The 18,723-nt window shown below is 42.7% G+C and overlaps 1 protein-coding gene across 2 annotated transcripts; it reads left to right on the top strand.

The window, feature by feature from the left end:
• The first annotated feature begins 1,075 nt into the window (after positions 1 to 1,075).
• LOC121542445 lies at positions 1,076 to 9,672 on the top strand. Of its 2 annotated transcripts, XM_041851841.2 has the most exons (19): positions 1,076 to 1,154; positions 1,257 to 1,315; positions 1,504 to 1,558; positions 1,663 to 1,820; positions 2,025 to 2,089; positions 2,191 to 2,284; positions 2,575 to 2,853; positions 3,149 to 3,442; positions 3,913 to 4,164; positions 4,725 to 5,045; positions 5,448 to 5,560; positions 5,731 to 5,950; positions 6,320 to 6,481; positions 6,766 to 6,956; positions 7,162 to 7,313; positions 7,537 to 7,794; positions 8,216 to 8,369; positions 8,894 to 9,026; positions 9,536 to 9,672. In XM_041851841.2, coding segments are annotated over exons 1-19 (3,084 nt in total). In that variant the 5' UTR covers positions 1,076 to 1,152; the 3' UTR covers positions 9,658 to 9,672. The 2 variants fall into 2 exon arrangements, with proteins under 2 accessions (XP_041707775.1, XP_041707774.1); XM_041851840.2 differs by lacking the exon at positions 1,076 to 1,154 and having other exon boundaries at positions 1,171 to 1,315.
• The last annotated feature ends 9,051 nt before the right edge of the window (positions 9,673 to 18,723 follow it).

An 18,723-nucleotide genomic window follows, 5' to 3' on the forward strand; every position in this document is an offset into this window, starting at 1 on the left:
CGAATGCATAGTGCCAAATGTAAAGTTTGGTGGAGGAGGAATAATGGTCTTGGGCTAGGCTTCTTAGTTCCAGTGAAGGGAAAGCTTAACTCTACAGCATACAATGACATTATAGACAATTCTGTGCTTCCAACTTCGTGGCAACAGTTTGGGGAAGGCCCTTTCCTGTTTCAGCATAACAATGCCCCTGTGCACAAAGCGAGGTCCATACAGAGATGGTTTGTCGAGATCGGTGTGGAAGAACTTGACGGGCCTGCACAGAGCCCTGACCTCAACCCCATCCAACCCCTTTGGGATGTATTGGAACACAGACTGCGTGCCAGGCCTAATTGCCCAACATCAGTGCCCGACCTCACTAATGCTCTTGAGGCTAAATGGAAGCAAGTCCCCACAACAATGTTCCAACATCTAGTGGAAAGCCTTCCCAGAAGAGTGGAGGCTGTTATAACAGCAAAGGGGGGACCAACTCCATATTAATCCCCATGAGCAGGTGTCCACATACTTTTGGTCATGTAGTGTATCTCGACTGGTGCTGCATTCATGTCGGAACTAGGAAACTCAGACATTTCCGACTTGAAACTTGTAGAAAGATGATACCCGAGTATCAGAATTAACCAACAAGAAGCATTATGCAAACACTTTATGTTAATGTTATGTTCCGAGTTTCCTACTGGTTATGAATGCATCATAGGTCTTTGTAGCTGTGCTTAAAAATTTATAGATTCAAAAAAAATTGAAACCACATACAGACTTCTGTAGGCTAAAAGACTTATGTAGGCTAGCATTCTTGCCCTTTGCACATTGATATTCATAGCCTCCCACCAAATAGTAAACCTAATTATTTGGAGCAAAATTGGCATTTAAGCCTACCATGTTGCTCGAAATCAATATTCCACAAATTATATGAGTTCATCACATTTTATCCGATCATTGACACTAGCAGCTCTCTCTATTTTCTCCTTTCTCAATCATCATAATATATGATATTGTCCAAATAATTTGTGATCAAACCTGCACCAAGACAGTGGGCCCTAGCAGATTGACCGGCACCTGTCAATCATTATTAGTCGATGACGTCAGGTCAATCGTTTGTTTCCGTCAACTCAATCACGCGTACCTATACCTGAGTGCTAAATAACAGTCGCAAGAAACATGTAGGCTAAACATATACTTAATTTAGTTATTGTGTTATTAATTGAATGGTGAATTAACGAGGACATGAATATTGATAAAGAATACCGACTTTCCTTTTGCAGGACCTGTTTCGCGTTTCCATTTATATTGTTCATACTTGTACCTCACACTATATCTCTCGGTAAGTAGCCTGTGCGTGCTAAGTGCGTTACTGTTGTGTTTCTAATTGACACTGAGTGGCTATGCTGTTTCCACATCAATTATGAGTTAGAGACTAAAATGTATTTACCTTATTTCCCTCCCATGACGCTGGGTTTGGTTGATTTTCATGAGTGAATTGTGACACATGTAGCTTCATACAATCTGCAGGAAGCTGCAGTAGTTTTACTTTCTCCATATGTTGGAAGATCAGCAACAATTCCAGGTAAATAAGTCCAATATTCTATAAACACATCATCATGGAAACTTCTGAACCATCCACTTTGCACTAACTTAGGCCTGTGTCTTATTATTTCTGATTCTCTACAGTTGGCCAGAAGGAAATTTATGGTTGAACACTACCAAATTGAAATCCATTTGGAGACAGGACACATTTTCATCTTTGACAGTTGCCACTACTGTGGAGCACAAATTGACACTTCAATATGGTGTCATGGTTCGGAAGTGGACATTCTCTGTCTTCCCAAGTAAGTATAGGTCTTCCACCCTTCCACTCATTGTTAAGACGTTATGTAAGTACAAATACGGTCATGTATCCATTAATCTCTTGTGGACAGACTACGTACATCTAAACAAATTAAGCAAGATTTTAGTTCTGGGATTCTGAGATAACCATTGGCGTTCATTAGATCATGCTACAGTATAATTCTTTTTTTTTTCTTCACTTGAAGGTTCACATTCCATTGAGTTCAGAAGTATACACGAGCCTATCCAGCAGCCAATCAATAGCACTCTGGTGGGTTATAATATCAGTGATGACATTCTCCTTATCTGGTATCACCATAATGTCCCTTTGAATGAAAGATTGTTTGTCCATTCTCATGTTATCTCTCTTAGGAAGCCCTGGAGTTGTTCTCTGCCAATGAGGTGTTTGCGTGTGAAAACAGCACTCTGTACCTTTATCAGGACCCAGACTTCATCCTCATGCTCGGTAACTTTGTTACGTCTTTGTTCGTGAGTGAATGAGTGAGTGAGCGAGCGAGCAAGAGAGAGGGGGAAAGAGAGAAATAAATGAGGGAGATGGGATGACGGTAGGTAGACAGACACAGATGGATAGTCAGAAAGGCAGACAGACATTAGAGAGGTAGAGAAAGAGCCTCGAGGGAGTGAGAGCCTCGAGGGAGTGAGAGCAAACGTGAAATCAATCTGGGAACATGGCCACTATACCACTGGTGTACAGGTCATAAATGTAGAGTCAACTCCCCTCATCTCCTCTCCTAGGTCACACTGTGCGCTACCCCTTGAAGCTGGAGTCCAGGAGTTCCTCCATGTTACTGGTGTCCTGGAAAGAGAAGATGCAGCCCCAGGCTGCCCCTGACCCTGTCCCCGTCTACTCTGTGTCCCTCTACCACTCTGAGATGAAGGCCTACGCTGCCCTTAGTGTGGACAGCACCCACTCCAACCACTACCGCTTCACAGCCCTGGAGTCCTGCAGTTCCTATGCTGCCTGTGTGGAGCTGGCAGGCAGCCACTCGCTTACCTGTCTCTCCACTATCACAGGTACAGTTGGGGGGGTATTCATTAGTGCACACTGTAGCAAAACTGGTTCCTAGTGAATACACCCTTGGTAGCTCTCTAGGCGTTGTCACCCTGTGTAATCGCTCCAAGTTTTCTTAAAGGTTCAATCTGTGTTATTTACAGGCCTTTTTGATGATAAAAAAAATTAAGTATAGATTTTTGAGGGATATAACTTATGAGCTCGGTACTGATATGAGCAGCACTGTGTTGTATTGATATTTATGAAGTAATTACTTTGTTTGTTACGTTTTGCTGTATCATTTCTATTCATATCCAGACCCAGAAGTCCCCAGACATTTCCAGGTGACGTCGTGGAACAGCAGTAGTGTCACGGTGTCCTGGGACTGTCCCGACAACCGCAAGTTCTCCTTCTTCCTTGTCACGGTCCTACACCTCAATGGCACCAACCATGTCCTGGAGGAGAGGTCCTTCAGGCACACACTGGACACCTTTGTGTTCTCTCAGTCTGACCTGCCGCCCTGTAGCAGGGTGAAGTTTGGCCTGCAGACGGTGTGCGAGGCGGGCACGGAGGCTCGCCACAGCAGAATGGTCCTCATCAACGGGAATACTGGTAAGATCCACCTAGTTGATGATTTGCTAGGCTGAGTGTCAATAGTCTTAAATTGCTTCCACTCCTTGTCTCCTTCTCTTCATATGTACAAATCTGAGGAGGTAGGACAGGTGTCCTGAGGAGGTAGGACAGGTGTCCTGAGGAGGTAGGACAGGTGTCCTGAGGAGGTAGGACAGGTGTCCTGAGGAGGTAGGACAGGTGTCCTGAGGAGGTAGGACAGGTGTCCTGAGGAGGTAGGAACGGTGAAAGGAAACGTCAGATCGGTGCTTTCACCTATTCTAACAGAGTTCTCTGATCATTGCACGTGAGGGGAAGGAGAAGAGGAAGCCACATCTATTGATATGCAGCCAAAGTAAACCCATAACATCTGTTCATCCAAGGCACTGTTTTCACACAATCTTCAATTGCCTTTCTCCTACTTTGCTTACGGTGAACACTTCTGGAAATGACTGTATCGGACCTCTCTTTAGTCCACTCAGAAATCGAGAAGCTGTGGCAGACCTCCTCAGGGCCGGACAACTACACCCTGAGCTGGGTGGTGAGGAACACGTCTTCTATCTCCATGTTCAGGATCTACCACCAGGGGGCGCTTCACAACACCACCCTGCTCACCAGCCACACGGTGGCCAGCCTGCTGCCCTGCAGCCAGTACCAGGCCAGAGTGGAGGCGCTGTGCGGCGACAGCGTGGTCATGAGCACCAAGACCGTACGCGCTCGGACAGGTAAGCGCTCGGACAGGTAAGCGCTCGGACAGGTAAGCTACGGAGCCCAGAACTCGAGGCTCATGTTTAGCGGTTGCGGGATCGATGTTTGGGTAGCTCTCATGTTTATTTTTGACTAGGTTAGGGATGCATTTAGTGGGGGACTGAATGGAGAGAATTATTAACGGTAACCTAATAATTTAATCAGCTTGATTGGTGATTAAAGAAATTGCAGTCACATGCTTTTATGTGCATGCTTTTGTTTCAATCCAACACCTGATTCAACTATTCAAGTGATTGATGATTAGTTTAGTAGACCGTATGTATGGCAGCAGTGCTGGGCTGGAACAAAAGCCTGCCCACCCTGTGGGGTCTATAGGACCCGTATTGAAGACTACTACAACAGCCTGTATCTGCCATGTTGGGTGGGTCTTTGCTTTCTCCTCTTTCTGCTGAAGTTTCCCTAGGATCAGATTCCCTTCCCCCAATCCTAACTTTTACCATTAGAGGGGAAAATGTAAACTGATCCAAGATCAGTGTCTAGGGTCAACTTCACCCTACTACTGTCTGCTCTCTCCTAGGACCCAGAGGTGTATCAGAACTTCGCTACCGTCCTGAGGACTCTACGGCGCTGTGGATTGGTGGGACTGGGCAGGGCGTGGCCTTTCAGTACCAGCTGTCTTATGACAACGGCTCGACCATCCGGCAAGGCCGGCTGATGGAGCCTTTGCTCCGCCTCCCAGGGCTCATCGAGGGCGCGCACTATGCCCTGGATGTGTGGGAGGAGTGTGATGGCGAGTGGAGTGCCGACCCGGCCCTGGTGGGTTTCGATGGAGTCAACGTTTCCGTCAACGCCCTCGTGCTGCCGGTGGCGTCCACCCTGAGGCCTAATGAAGACAAAGGTTGGTGTCATCTGGGCCGTGTTCAGTAGGGCACAACGTTCTGGAGTGATATATTATGTACAACAAATGTGCCTCTCTGACATGTAGACTAAGGAATCACGTAAGCACTATTCACAACATTTCGATCCGCAATGTTCCACAAAGTTGCCTACTGAACGTGTGCCAGATGTTTATATTGTTGGGTATGTTTAGGAGAGGTAGAAATGGATGTTGTTGCAGGAACAGATTTGCTGTTCTACATGCATTGGAATGGTCAGGTAAAGAGTTCTTTCAATGAGAGTGCTTTGTTAATGAATTGTCGTCTCGTACATTGTTATGCTATCACTGATGACACAAGACTGCTTTGGCTTATATACTCAGACTTTCCATGTACACAATGTTTATGGCTTTGTGTCACTGTAGGGTTGACGTTTGTCTTCTCAAGCCTAGCCCTGGCTGTCGTTGTGCCTTGGTTACTGGTGATGGACCCAAAGACTGAGCCCTGGGCTGAGCTGAAGCACATCTACAAAAACCGAGTGAGTGTCTTTGAGCACCAAATGGAATAAAACGGTCTGAAACAAAGAGGGACTACTTGGACTTGACAATAAATGTTAATTTTTATTTTCTGTTGAATCAAGTTTTCTGTTGTGTGGCCTAATGAACCCAACCCTGGCCTCCCTCTCACTGACATTCTTCGTGTCCGTAGTTGGAGGAGCTTTTGAAAGAGTACCCGATTAAGACCAGGGTGGAGTTGGTTGCATTCGAGGAGCTGGAAGGTGAATCCAAAACCAAGATTACCTTTCAAGGCTTTGACGCTTCCATAACCGATGCAGACTTGCCGCTACCACCTGACGAGCAGCTGGATCATATCCAGTCCCTCCAGTCGCCCAATATCACAGTCAAGGACGGGATTATATACTGGGATGGTAAGAGAGAACCACCAACAACAACCACCACAGCATCACATGGAGGACTGTCAGATTTCTATCAGCATTTAATGTCTTTTAAACTATAATTCCTGCTTACCTAGGCTGGTACCTGTCCCAAATGTGGGGTTTGTACATTTCTTGGCACACTATCGCTGAAATAATGTAACCTCTGTGCATTACAAAGAATGCTGCAGCTGTTTTTTTTATAGTCCCTTTTGAGCTCCGGGGTAAAGTCTTTCCTAGGTACAGATCTAGGATCAGCTTCCCCTCCCCCAATTCTAACCTTAACCATTAGTGGGGGAAATGCAAAACTGACCCAAGAGCAGCGCTTAGGGGTAACATTATCCTACTCCCCCTTTTGGACAGACCCAGATGAGTGTGCAACCCCTGACCTGAACAGGTGTGACTCCAATTCTCTGTGCGTCAACACTCTGAACTCCTATACCTGTGTGTGTCAACATGGCTTCTATGACGTCGGGCCCGCCTTCGTTCCCCCTCCTACCCCTGCCTCACATCCTGTCTGTTATGGTCAGTAAGCTACTTGTTATCGTGCAATATGGCTGTTGGTGAACATGTTCTATTCTCTACTACACCACTCCTGTTTACTGATGGGTCGTGTTCAATAGGGCACACAACGGAAAATGTTTTATAACGTTTTAAACGCGCTGCAATGAAAAACAAGCATTTTTATTGGACAAGTTCAGGCGGTCCCTCCCTGTTTTAGTCCGGTTTCTTCCATTCTGTGCCTAATGAACACGACGCTGATTCCCTTTCGGGGTAAAGAAAGTTAATTTGTTCATTAATTCCAACAGAAAAGGGGATGTTCACCCAATGCCTGGATAGATTGATGGCCGGAGGTATCGCCAAAGCCTTCCTGATTGGCTACTTCGGGGGCAACGTGACGGTTGTCCTGAATGAAGGCCGTTGCACAATGGAAGAGAGCGAGACGCTCTACCACTTCCGCGTGTTGCGCAAACCCTCGCAGTGTGGAACGAGACGGCTGGTGAGTGAATGTGCATTCAGATGGCGGTCATGTAAGAGACCTTAAACTGCTCACAAAGTATTTGGTTTAATTCTAGTCATGTGCAAGGGGGTTATAATGGAAGCTATACAACCGGTCACACTGGATACCTGCCAAGCACAACTGCAATGTGATTATGCCATTGTGCACAGCACTCTGTGGATGAAATGGGATTGTGTGTGTCCAGGTGAACAGAACACACATCGAGTTCCGGAACACTCTGACTGTGACCTTGAGCAGAGAGAGGACCATCACACGAAGAGATCTCAAGGTTATCTGGAAGTGCATCTATCCCCGGAACTATGTCCGCAACACCCAGATAAACGTAGATCTGGAGTGGTAAGAAGTGGCAGGTTGGAGTAATGCTTGGGGCCAGGAGATGTTCCTAAATATCTGACCTACAAGGAACAACTCAAGGTCCTGTTGCCTGGCAAGGTTTCCAAAGGGAGGGAATATTACTGGTCAATTTTGAAATGTACCAGTAATCTACTGGACTTTTGATTAATACAATGGATCAGAATCATAAAACCGTTTTTGAACAATCCCCTCTCCACCCCTCCAGGATCACCTCCCACTCTGTAGTGGAGTACAACTCCTCCCATGAGCTGGGGCTGGCCATGACCATGTACAGCGACGAATCCTTCTCCTACGACTACAGAGACTCCAGCTCCCTCAGCCTCAGCGACATACTCTTCTTCGAGGTGGCCCTCCTGACCAACAACACGTTCGCCTCGGAGGTCCTGCTAGAAGTGGTTTCTTGCTGGGCAACAGAGAGCCCGGATCCACAGGGCGACACCAAGGGCTTCTTTCTCCTAGATGGGTGGGTTACTGTCCTGGATCATATTCATTTGTGCACACAAAAAACAAGAGTTTCTTATTGGACAAGTTCAGGTAGCCCCTCCCTGTTTTAGTCAATTTTCTTCCTTTTGATTTCTAGTGAATATGACCCTGGTGTGAAATATGGTATTCTACACTCTGGGCTGTGTTCAATCGAGCAATATAAAATGTCATGTAGTGGCATGTGATGGGGGAGGTCTTTAACAGGTTCATTAGGGCACACCGTAGCTAAATGTTTTGCAATGGAAAATAGTATTTGTTTTTGGACAAGATGTTACCTCCCTGTTTTACCTCCCTGTTTTATCTTCAGTTTCAAGCCTACTGGGCATGACCCTGGATTTTCTGTTTTGATTTCAAAACTTAAAAAATCAGTTTGGGATCATGCGCTACTCTCTCGTCCTCAGCTGCCCTGTTGACAGCACCTTTCATTGGCTCTCTGTGAACGGTGTGTCACAGAGGAGTAGGTTCTCCATTCATATGTTCACTATGCCCAAGGAGTTACCCATCTACATACACTGCCTGGCCCGGATATGCAGTCACGATGAGGACTGCACTACGGTAAACTTCTAACAAGTTCAAGTCTATTTGCCATTATAAATATATTGGAAATCTTATTAGATAAAGTTCAATTAAAAACAGGAAGAATGATCAGGACAAATATATATTAGGCCTTACAGATACACACATAAACGTGTTAGAGCAGTCATTCTCATTGAAAGCAGGTCTAAGAAGCAGTAGATCTGTTTGTTCTATTGCTATGTTTCCTGTTAAGTTTCGTATTTGCATCTAACTTTTGTTTTTGTACACCAGCTTCAAACAGCTGAAAATACAATATTTTTGGTTATGGAATAGATATTTCACAGCGGTTTAGATGGTACAATGATTCTCTACACTATACTTGTTTTGTCACAAACTGAAATTAGGCGAACTATTAGAATTTTAGCAACCAGGAGATTTCTGCGTAGTGCAACTTTTTGCTCAACAAACAAATCTGGATTGATTTAACAGACAGTTAGTTATACACATTTTAGTAACTTGGTCATTATTTTTTTAAACATATTTTCCCATGATCGTCTCTGTAGAACTGTACCATCCAGAGACTTTCAAAGAGATCAACAGCTAGATGGGATCCATACGTCAAAGTAGCCGTGGTCGTGTCTGCAGGACCACTGATGGTCACCCATGAGGCAGCACCAGGGACCAAACTCTCCAACTGTGAGTTGGTGTGATGTGAAACGTTTTGAGCTTTACAGATATGAATCAAATGAATCTATACATTTCTTTAGGAAAGTTCTGTAACGTTCTTGAACAGGCCTGTGGTATCTGGAGGTTGGGAGGGGATGCTCCAAATCATGTCTTGGATACTAATTCAGTTAGCTACACTTTGTAACCGTGATATGTGAATGCTTCCATGCAGCTGTTACGTCTTAGCTCGTGTAAAGCACCGGCAGCAATCTTTCAACTAACCGTTACATGGCGACACTTCCTTAATTCTCAACTTGGAACTTACCGGTGTCTTCTCAACTCCCATCGCTAGTTGCAGTTGGAACGTTGGAATTGAGAAAATACTTACATTTAGAAAAAGTATCGCCATTTTTAAAGGTTAGTTGAAAAATTGCTGCCGGTGCTTTACACTAGCTAAGGTGTAACGGCTGTATGGAAGCATTCATATATCACCCTTACAAAGTGTAGCAATAATTTAGCACGTGTCTGTTTCCTTGCAGGGGATGAGGCTGTGACGATCTACGTCGTGGGAGGAACCATGGGTGTCTTGGTGTTGACGATGCTTGGTGTGAGCGCAACAAAGGCTATAATGAATTATTATGAGAGAGCAAGGCCTCAATAAATACATGGAACCACATCTCTTTTTCTCTTGTCCTGAGTATTATCAAGGATTCATTCAATATATTTTCTACAGATGTCTTCACTAAGTAAAATTGCCAAAATGAACGATTAACATTAACTGCCACTAGTAGGTGCAGTGGCAAGCTACCCTAGTTGATAAATTGCGACGGGCACACCCAAACCACTAGCCAATATATCAAATTACTATCATCATTAGGCTAACTACACTGAACCAAAATATAAACGGAACATGTAAAGTGTTGGTTTCATGAGCTGAAATATAAAATCCCAGAAATTGTCCATACACAAAAATTGCTTATTTCTCTCATTATGTGCAAAAATTTGTTAGGTCCCTGTTTGTGAGCATTTCTCCTTTGCCAAGTTAAACCATCCACCTGACCGGTGTGGCATATCAAGAAGCTGATTAAACAGCATGATCATTACACAGCTGCATCTTGTGGTGAGGACAATAAAAGGCCACTTTAAAATGTGCAGTTTTGTCACACAACACAATGCCACAGATGTCTCAAGTTTTGAGGGAGCATGCAATTGCCATGCTGACTGCAGGAATGTACACCAGAGCTGTTGCCAGAGAATTTGTTTATTTCTCTACCATAAGCTGCCACCAATGCCTTTTAGATAATTTGTCAGTATGTCCAACCAGCCTCCCAACCGCAGACCACGTGCAACCATAACAGTCCAGGACCTCCATCTGGCTTCTTCACCTGTGGGATCGTCTGAGGGGGGAGGGGGTGCTGAGTAGTATTTCTGTCTGTAATAAAGTCCTTTTGTGGGAAAAAACGCATTATTGGCTTGGCCTGGCTGCCAAGTGGGTGGGCCTATGCCCTCCAAGGCCCACCCATGGCTGCACCTCTGCCCAGTCATGTGAAATCCATAGATTAGGGCCTAATGAATTTATTTCAATTGATTGATTTCCTTAAATGAACTGTAACTCAGTAAAATCTTTGAAATTGTTGCATTTATATTTTTGTTAAAGCTAATTTAATTAATTAGACTGAAGTGTTTCCCCTATATTCGTTTGGCAGCGGCGCACTGCTTGCCGCCACTCCAATAAATATGATAAATTGTTTTGTAAAAAACTGCATGCAGTTTGAAGGAAGTTGCTAATGAGCAATAGCGCAATGACTTAACGTCTATAGGGAAGCTAGCATGCTAGCTGTTTCCATAGACTTCCAGGCACTGTACAAACGCTAGTTAGCAATGGCTCGCGAAACTACCTTTAATTGCCAAAATCTCGCACAAAGAAACTGGTAAGATTGTGGCGTAAACATTGTTGCATTACTTCATGGAGCAAAAATTTATTTAATAACTGAGCATTTTCTATAGCCTTTTCAACGTTCCCCCTGCAATGAGCTATAGGAGTTCAGAAGACACCAGTGACTTCTGAATCGAGAATGAAGAAGGTAATGACTGCCAAGTAAAGGTTGGTCAAGAATCTGCTGATTACTGCTAAACAGCAGCCTGTTATCAATGGCTATCACAAGCTAATTAGCTAACAATGATAGTTGTTTGATTTAATCGGCTACTGTGGGGTTCTATTTTCTTATAACTAGATGTGATGCCTAGCTTAGAATGCATTAATGATTAAACATAATAGGTTTGTACTGTACTAATATAAATTGTTTAACATAACAAGCTGTGATTCATGTAAGGAATGTTAGGGAGTAGGGTGAGACAGACTTGTGATTCTCACAGACACATACACACTGCCTCTTTGTTAAACCGCACTCAAGGACATGTGTTCTGCTACAGTGGAGAGGAACAGACTATATCTGAAGTTGCAAAACAACTAAACACCTGGCAACAGTGAAGCGCCAAGGGGCTGGGACCAGCCTGTGCGCCAACGATAGGCTGAGTAAGTCTAAACCACGCTCAGTCTCTACTCTGATTGGCCAGCAGGGAGCGGGAACTATCTCTGTCAGAGTATTTGGAGAAGAACTTAGAACAATGGATCAGTTCTCTGAGGCCCTGCGTGGTATTTCAGTGGACCCGTATATACGAACATCATATTTACCATTGAAGTGTTTGCATGAATTAAAATACTAGTATATCTTAGAAGTTGTGTTGACCTCTTTTGTTCCCAATACCAGATTTGAATTGACGCAACTTAACAATTGGTGACCCCGACGTGATCTGGTAGAAGGGACTTCGCTGGGTATTGTCCGGCCCATTGGACATCTCTGTCATTGGACTACTAAAAACAGGTAAGCAGACACCTATTGTTATATAACTAAAGTTCTGCACATTGGCTTTATCCAAATTAATTTTGTGAAACACCTGTCTGATGTAAGTGAACTAAATTATGAAATTATTATGAGTAGATAAGCACAATATTGTGACATGCAAACCTGTGGTGAATGTGATGTTAAACCATGGTACCATAGAGTATTTGTTCTACCGGCAAGGTCCGTAACTGCGAGGGTACGGCTAGGTTCGGGAAATTTTAGATAGTGTTGCGCTATCAGCAAGGTCCGTAAATAGTACGGCTAGGATCGTAGGAGCACTTTAAAGTGCACTTTAAAGTACACTATAGTGTTGCGCTTCGGCAGGGAGCTGTACTTGGGGGTACCGCCCAGATCGGAGGAGCACTTTAAAGTATAGGGTGTCGTATGCATGAGAGTGCGAATGATCCCAGTGTAATAAAATAGTGTTTGCAGACGAAATAAAAGAGGGAATGCGGGTTACTAAAATTAATAAACCTGTATACCTTGATAGAAAACTAATTAGGAATTAAAGACGTCTGTGGCTGTCCAAACTGTATAATTTGTGAATAACTGTTGGGTTTGTGGTTGCTTAAACCGTATAACCCGTTAATAACAATTGGGAACATAAAGGTAAAATAATGAATAACTAGTATGACTAAACTGAAACGTTTGAACTGATATGATTGAACTGTAACGTTTGATGTTTGACATAGCATAATACTGGTTTTAAATAATTAAGTTGAAGCTATTTGGTTTATTATTTAATTTAACGGTTGATGTTTGACCCTGCAAAATACTGGTTAAATAATTACACTGAAATAATTTGGTTTATCGTTGAAATATAAAGTAGAGAATATATTACATTTGCATTTTTGGTCATTTAGCAGACACACTTGTCCAGAGCTACTTGCAGGAGCAATTGGGGTTGGGTGCCTTGCTCGAGGGCACATCGGCAGATTTTTCGACTGGTCGGCTCGGGGATTGGAACCGGCGACCTCTCGGTTGCTGGCACGGTGCTCTTGGTTACTGGCTACCTGCCGCCCCATATGAGTTTAAGGTTGTGCCGTTGTTTGATAATGTGATGGGGTTTGATGGGTGATCGGACCATGACTGGTGTGGTTATGGAAGTAATGTATAAATAGTGGAGAGCCAGTAGGGGGCTCCATTGAACTATTATGTTTTGTTTGGCATTTCAATGGCATGAGGTGAGGTCTGTGTGTGAGTGAATTCGGCGGCTGGTATGGGTGAAGGGAGAGAGAGCATTATTTTGTGTTACTGAATGAGGTGAGAGTTAAATTACTGAGAATAGAGAAGTATTATGGACACTCTGTAATAAATAAACTGAACCAAACAAGACGTTACTACAGCAATAGAGGATGGTTAATGGTGTTACGTTAGTTTTTAAACCCGATGATGGAGGTAAATGCAGAACGCTGTTTGAGAGTGTGTTTTATTTTTGCTACTAGGGGATTTAGTGTTTGAGATGAAAGGGCTGGCTAGTCGGGAGTGATGACGTGGCTGGTTGTGCGACATGGAAGTGGTTGTTTGGGGTACTTTGAAAGCATCGCGGAATGTGTGGGGTGACTGGCAATGTATGTAGAGGGTCCCGGGTTCGAACACAGGTAGGGACAGTGGGTAAAGCTTTCGCATTGGGGCTATAGACCTAGATTACTACGTGGATTGAGAAATGTGAAAGGTTGAATTAGATGGCTTAAGTAGAAGTATTCTAGAAAGGTCTATGAAAATATGTTACAAGGTCCCCTTGCGCCTTCCCCGTTGTGTAGGAAGGAGCAAGGGGAGGGGTGAGAGAGAGTTCAAATGATAGGAATATCATTAAATGTATGCTTATCAATGATAGCAAGTATTTGTTTGATTTAATTAGGGCCTAATCAGAGAGAACAGTTAAAGAAATTGAATAGCGAACTGAAATGGCGATAGAGCTGTGAAAATTGAGTTGAGGACAAAGGAGAATAATTTATGGCTCTGGTTAGCGGGAGAAAAAAATTGAGACAGTCAAGCGAGTTGGGTTGAGCTGTGGGATTTCAAGTGGAGGTCTGAATGCTTGACTGGAAGGCAGTGCTTTGATAAATTCTAATTGTTATTACTTTATTCGATAGGTTGCTTAACACCAGTGGTGTATGCAAATGGTTGGTGAATTCTAGAACTATAATTTATTTTCGTTACGGGGACCAGGGGATGCAAGTGGCTTTGGCTGTTGTGCTGGGGGAATAGCGCCAGCCTGTGGTGGGTTCTGGATTTGTTAAATAAACAAACTTATATTTTAAACTAAAGTAATGCAATAGGCTACAATTATAACATTATCAGAAAAAGTGCACAATATATAATGTGAAATAGTTATTACAATTATTATGAATAGTTATTACAGTTATTATCATTGATCCAGTAATGATAGAAGGATAGTAGAGGAAAGGCAAGGGATTAAATCTCATTTAGGGAAAGAAGAGGAGTGGCATGTAGAACCCTAGGGGGTTGATCAAATAATTGATAATGGATCATTTGAGATGAGATCACATATAGCAGATTTAGGGTAATCAATTAAATAATCATTGTATACTCGAGGAATTTTGAGTGGTTTTATGGATTAGTTATGAGGAATTAGATTGATACAAACAATTATTGATGGGTTAGGACTGGGGACATCTGTATCATGTTTTGTGTGTACTACCATCTATAGATTATAACCAGGAGAAAGAGATTAGCTTATCTCATTGGAATGTTGCCCAGGGCGAGGGGGAGCAGTAGTGAAGTTAGGCAGTATTTAAGTGAGGCCTGGCTATTTGTGGTTGTTGTTTTTCAAATTGGGTTTTTCAAACAAAAAACAACACACCTAGTATGATGTTTATAAAGCCTTGTTGTTTCAATTTTGGGGGGTTTTCAGCAGGTCAAGGGTGATAGGTCTTGGAGGAGCATGCACAGTGAATTCTATGGAGTTTTTCGGTTTTGGCTGAGTTTGGGGTATATATGATTTCTTATGAGAATTAATGTCATGAGGACTTAATGAACACTTGGGATAAGTAACATTTATGAAATATTTAGAATAATGGTAATGTTTGGTATACTATGGGATGGAACAGTTCGTTGAATAATTTCAATTGCCTCTGAACTCTGTTTTAACTTTCTGGTGTTAATTAATCATCCACACTAGTACATTCTAAAGGCATGAGAGGAGGACTTTAAGCTAGTTTATTTTACTAAGTTGAGGGTAATTTATAATACTGTGAAAAGTGTGAAGAAGATTATAATTTGGTAATAATATGATTTGAACCATAAAATAACAGAAGAGAGAGAGAGAGAGCTTTCCCTGAATGAGGGATACCTGTTGCTAGTCAATTGTACTAATCTTGGATTACTTTTACGGGATATAAGTAAATTGAGGTATTATCAAATGTTGTCATTTAAATTTCATTTTTAGTATGCTTTAATAAACAACAAGTTGGTATTTGAAACTAAATTAATGCAATGAGCTGCAAGTCGCTCTGGATAAGAGCGTCTGCTAAATGACGTAAATGTAAATGTAAGAGGAAGGCACAATCTAATGCGAAACAGCTATTACCTAGAACATTTATTTAGTAATGAGATCAGGAAGATAGGAGCAATAAAGAAGCAAGGGACAGTCTCAAAAATAAATAAGGGATGGCAATTGGATGATAAATTACCAATATTACCTAAGTGATTGTTTAGGTAGGTGGTAATATTGACACATGGGCAAAACATGTGTCAAAAGGGGGATGGTAGGATTAAATAATAAATATATACGAAGGAGAGGACAAAATACTAAAAAATAAATTTAAAAAAAGTCAGAAATAGAAATTGAGAGCTGAACATATGTGAATATATTTTATTAACCACACCCGTATGTCAGAGGTTTTGTGCCCCACAGGTGAACTAAAGGAGAAGGTGACCCACTCTATCTAACCAGGTGACTGGTGAGCATCCAGTCCCTAGAGAAGAAAAACTGGAAGCAGGCCTGTTGGGAAGGGCCCTATCATGTTATATTGGTCACTGCCTTTGCCATTAGAATAGCTGAAAGAGCCACTTGGGTCAACGTTACCCACTGCAAAAAGGTAGGCCCACATGCCAACACTGTTGAACACACACAGAGTTAAAGAGAAGAACTGGAACCAATAGGGTCTGGGGGTAAACTCTGTTAACGAAGATCCCCTACCCCGACCTTTCATCACTGTGGGGTGTTTATAGAGGTGTGAGTATGGGGTAGTACCAAGCAGAAAGACTGAGGACAGGAGAGGGTTGGCGGTTTTGGGGAATATGGATAACTTGAGTTGCATCATAGTCTCGGTAATGGTCTTGATATGTCAAGCTCCACCACCAATTATGCTATGCCCTTACTATTGTTTAGAAGTAAAAGAGAAGAGAAGCGACCCGACATACTGACCGTCAAGGACGAGTGGCCTACAAAATGGGAGTCAGAGAAGGGCAGACTGTCAGATTCAAAATAAGGGTTGGGGACGTAGCCAACGGGTGGGGTACATTTCAATAAGAAAATTGGGATTATAAAATCCTATTATATTTGTGTTCGGACCCCACAGCGGATTGTTCCTAGACTCAAGTGTTTAAATACACTTGGGGATGGGGATATGAGACCGAGGGGTACTGAACATCCAGATGGGGGGTAAAGAGAAATAAAGACATCACCAATTATCAATTGGAGACTTAAGTTCGGAAGGACAGGAGAGAATTCTAAACCTTACAGCCCCTGTAACCGATGTGTGGTGGGCGTGTGCCAGTAAAGGCAGTATAAGGCAGAGAATTCCAAAGGGGTGGCTAGATACATGCGCCCTGGTTCTACTGGTTCAACTAGTTAGAATTAGTCACCAGGAACCAAGGATTAAACAAGATGTAGGAGGAGTTTTAACAAGAAGGAGAATAGCCCTATTTAGATGGATGCGATTGGGCTAACAAGGGGGGTATCGGATGGATACCGAGCTATGAAACAATTAGGGGAAGGGTTTACTACCACGTTCTTTTGGTGGGTGACAATAAACAAAATTGTGAATTGGATTAATTATATCTATTACGACCAACAACGATTTATTGGCTGGACTAGGGATGCAACAGAAGGGATCTTTTGAACAATTATCTGCCATCTCACTCTTATGACTTAGTAAAAAGAGGTTGGCTCTAGATCAGGCAGAAAGGGGTGGTGTCTATAGAATGTTAAGCCATTGTTGTACATTTATCCATAACAATACCAGTCCTGACTAGTTGGTTTAGATAAACTATCAGCTGAAATGAAGAGCATGGCTGGAATGGAGGGAAACTGACTATTCTCCTGGTTGGGTGATTGGTTTGGTGGGTACTCTGTTGTGGTGGTTACTGGATTTCTGACCCTAGTAGTTGTGTTTCTAATATTAATGTGCTGTACTGCCTGTGTAATTCCTTGTCTGAGAAAGTCTGGTACAGATGTCGTGCATACGGCTGGTATGATGCCCCTCCTAGGGGCTCAAGAAGGAGATGCAGACACTGAGATGGGGTTGACAAAGGATGATCCTTGGTTTGCTATTGGTGAGGTGGTGGAGTGACACCCTAGAGGGTGTCTAAAGGGGGCCAAAATGTATTAATCTTTGTTTTTTATGTTTTATTAATCTTGTGTTTTGTGTTCTATTAATCCTGTGATTTATGCTTTATTAATCAAGTTAACCATTGTGAATGTTTGTCTTTCCTTATGTGAAGGTTTGAAGTTCCTGGGTGGCTGGTAGCCAACCTAGTACAAGTTGGGTGTAGATGGAAGGACTGAAGGCTTTTTTATTATCATTATTGCCTATTAATAAAAGTGTGATTATTTTTGTTTGTATTGTATTTTAATGAGTGACACCCTAGAGGGTGTCAATAGGGGGATTCCTGAATTTCCCTGAAATTTCTTATTTTGGGTTTTCTTGTTTTGGGTTCACACCCAGTGGGTGTAAAAAGGGGGATTGTGGGGGTCTATTTTCTTATAACTAGATGTGATGCCTAGCTTAGAAAGAATGCATTAATGATTAAACATAATAGGTTTGTACTGTACTGATATAAATTGTTTAACATAACAAGCTGTGATTCATGTGAGGAATGTTAGGGAGTAGGGTGAGACAGACTTGTGATTCTCACAGACACATACACACTGCCTCTTTGTTAAACCGCGCTCAAGGACATGTGTTCTGCTACAGTGGAGAGGAACAGACTATATCCGAAGTTGCAAAACAACTAAACACCTGGCAACAGTGAAGCGCCAAGGGGCTGGGACCAGCCTGTGCGCTAACGATAGGCTGAGTAAGTCTAAACCACGCTCAGTCTCTACTCTGATTGGCCAGCAGGGAGCGGGAACTATCTCTGTCAGAGTATTTGGAGAAGAACTTAGAACAATGGATCAGTTCTCTGAGGCCCTGCGTGGTATTTCAGTGGACCCGTATATACGAACATCATATTTACCATTGAAGTGTTTGCATTAATTAAAATACTAGTATATCTTAGAAGTCGTGTTGACCTCTTTTGTTCCCAATACCAGATTTGAATTGACGCAACTTAACACAACCAAACCACCTGTACCATGTGAATATGAAATGCATTGTCATAAATTGGTGTAATTTATATAATGTAGTGATTTAATATAATGTAGTGATAGGGGTGTTATCGCCAGGGTTGTGGGTTGGTTTCCCACGGGGGACCAGTATGGAAAAAAAATATGTATGCACTCACTAACTGTAAGTCGCTCTGGATAAGAGCGTCTGCTAAATGACTAAAACGTAAATATAAAATACTCTTACCCATTGGAATATACAGTATTAAGAACGCTCTTAGCACGTAATGGAACTCTGCAATTTTGA

This window comes from Coregonus clupeaformis, chromosome 28 (genome assembly GCF_020615455.1).
Source record: "Coregonus clupeaformis isolate EN_2021a chromosome 28, ASM2061545v1, whole genome shotgun sequence".
Lineage (NCBI taxonomy): Eukaryota > Metazoa > Chordata > Actinopteri > Salmoniformes > Salmonidae > Coregonus > Coregonus clupeaformis.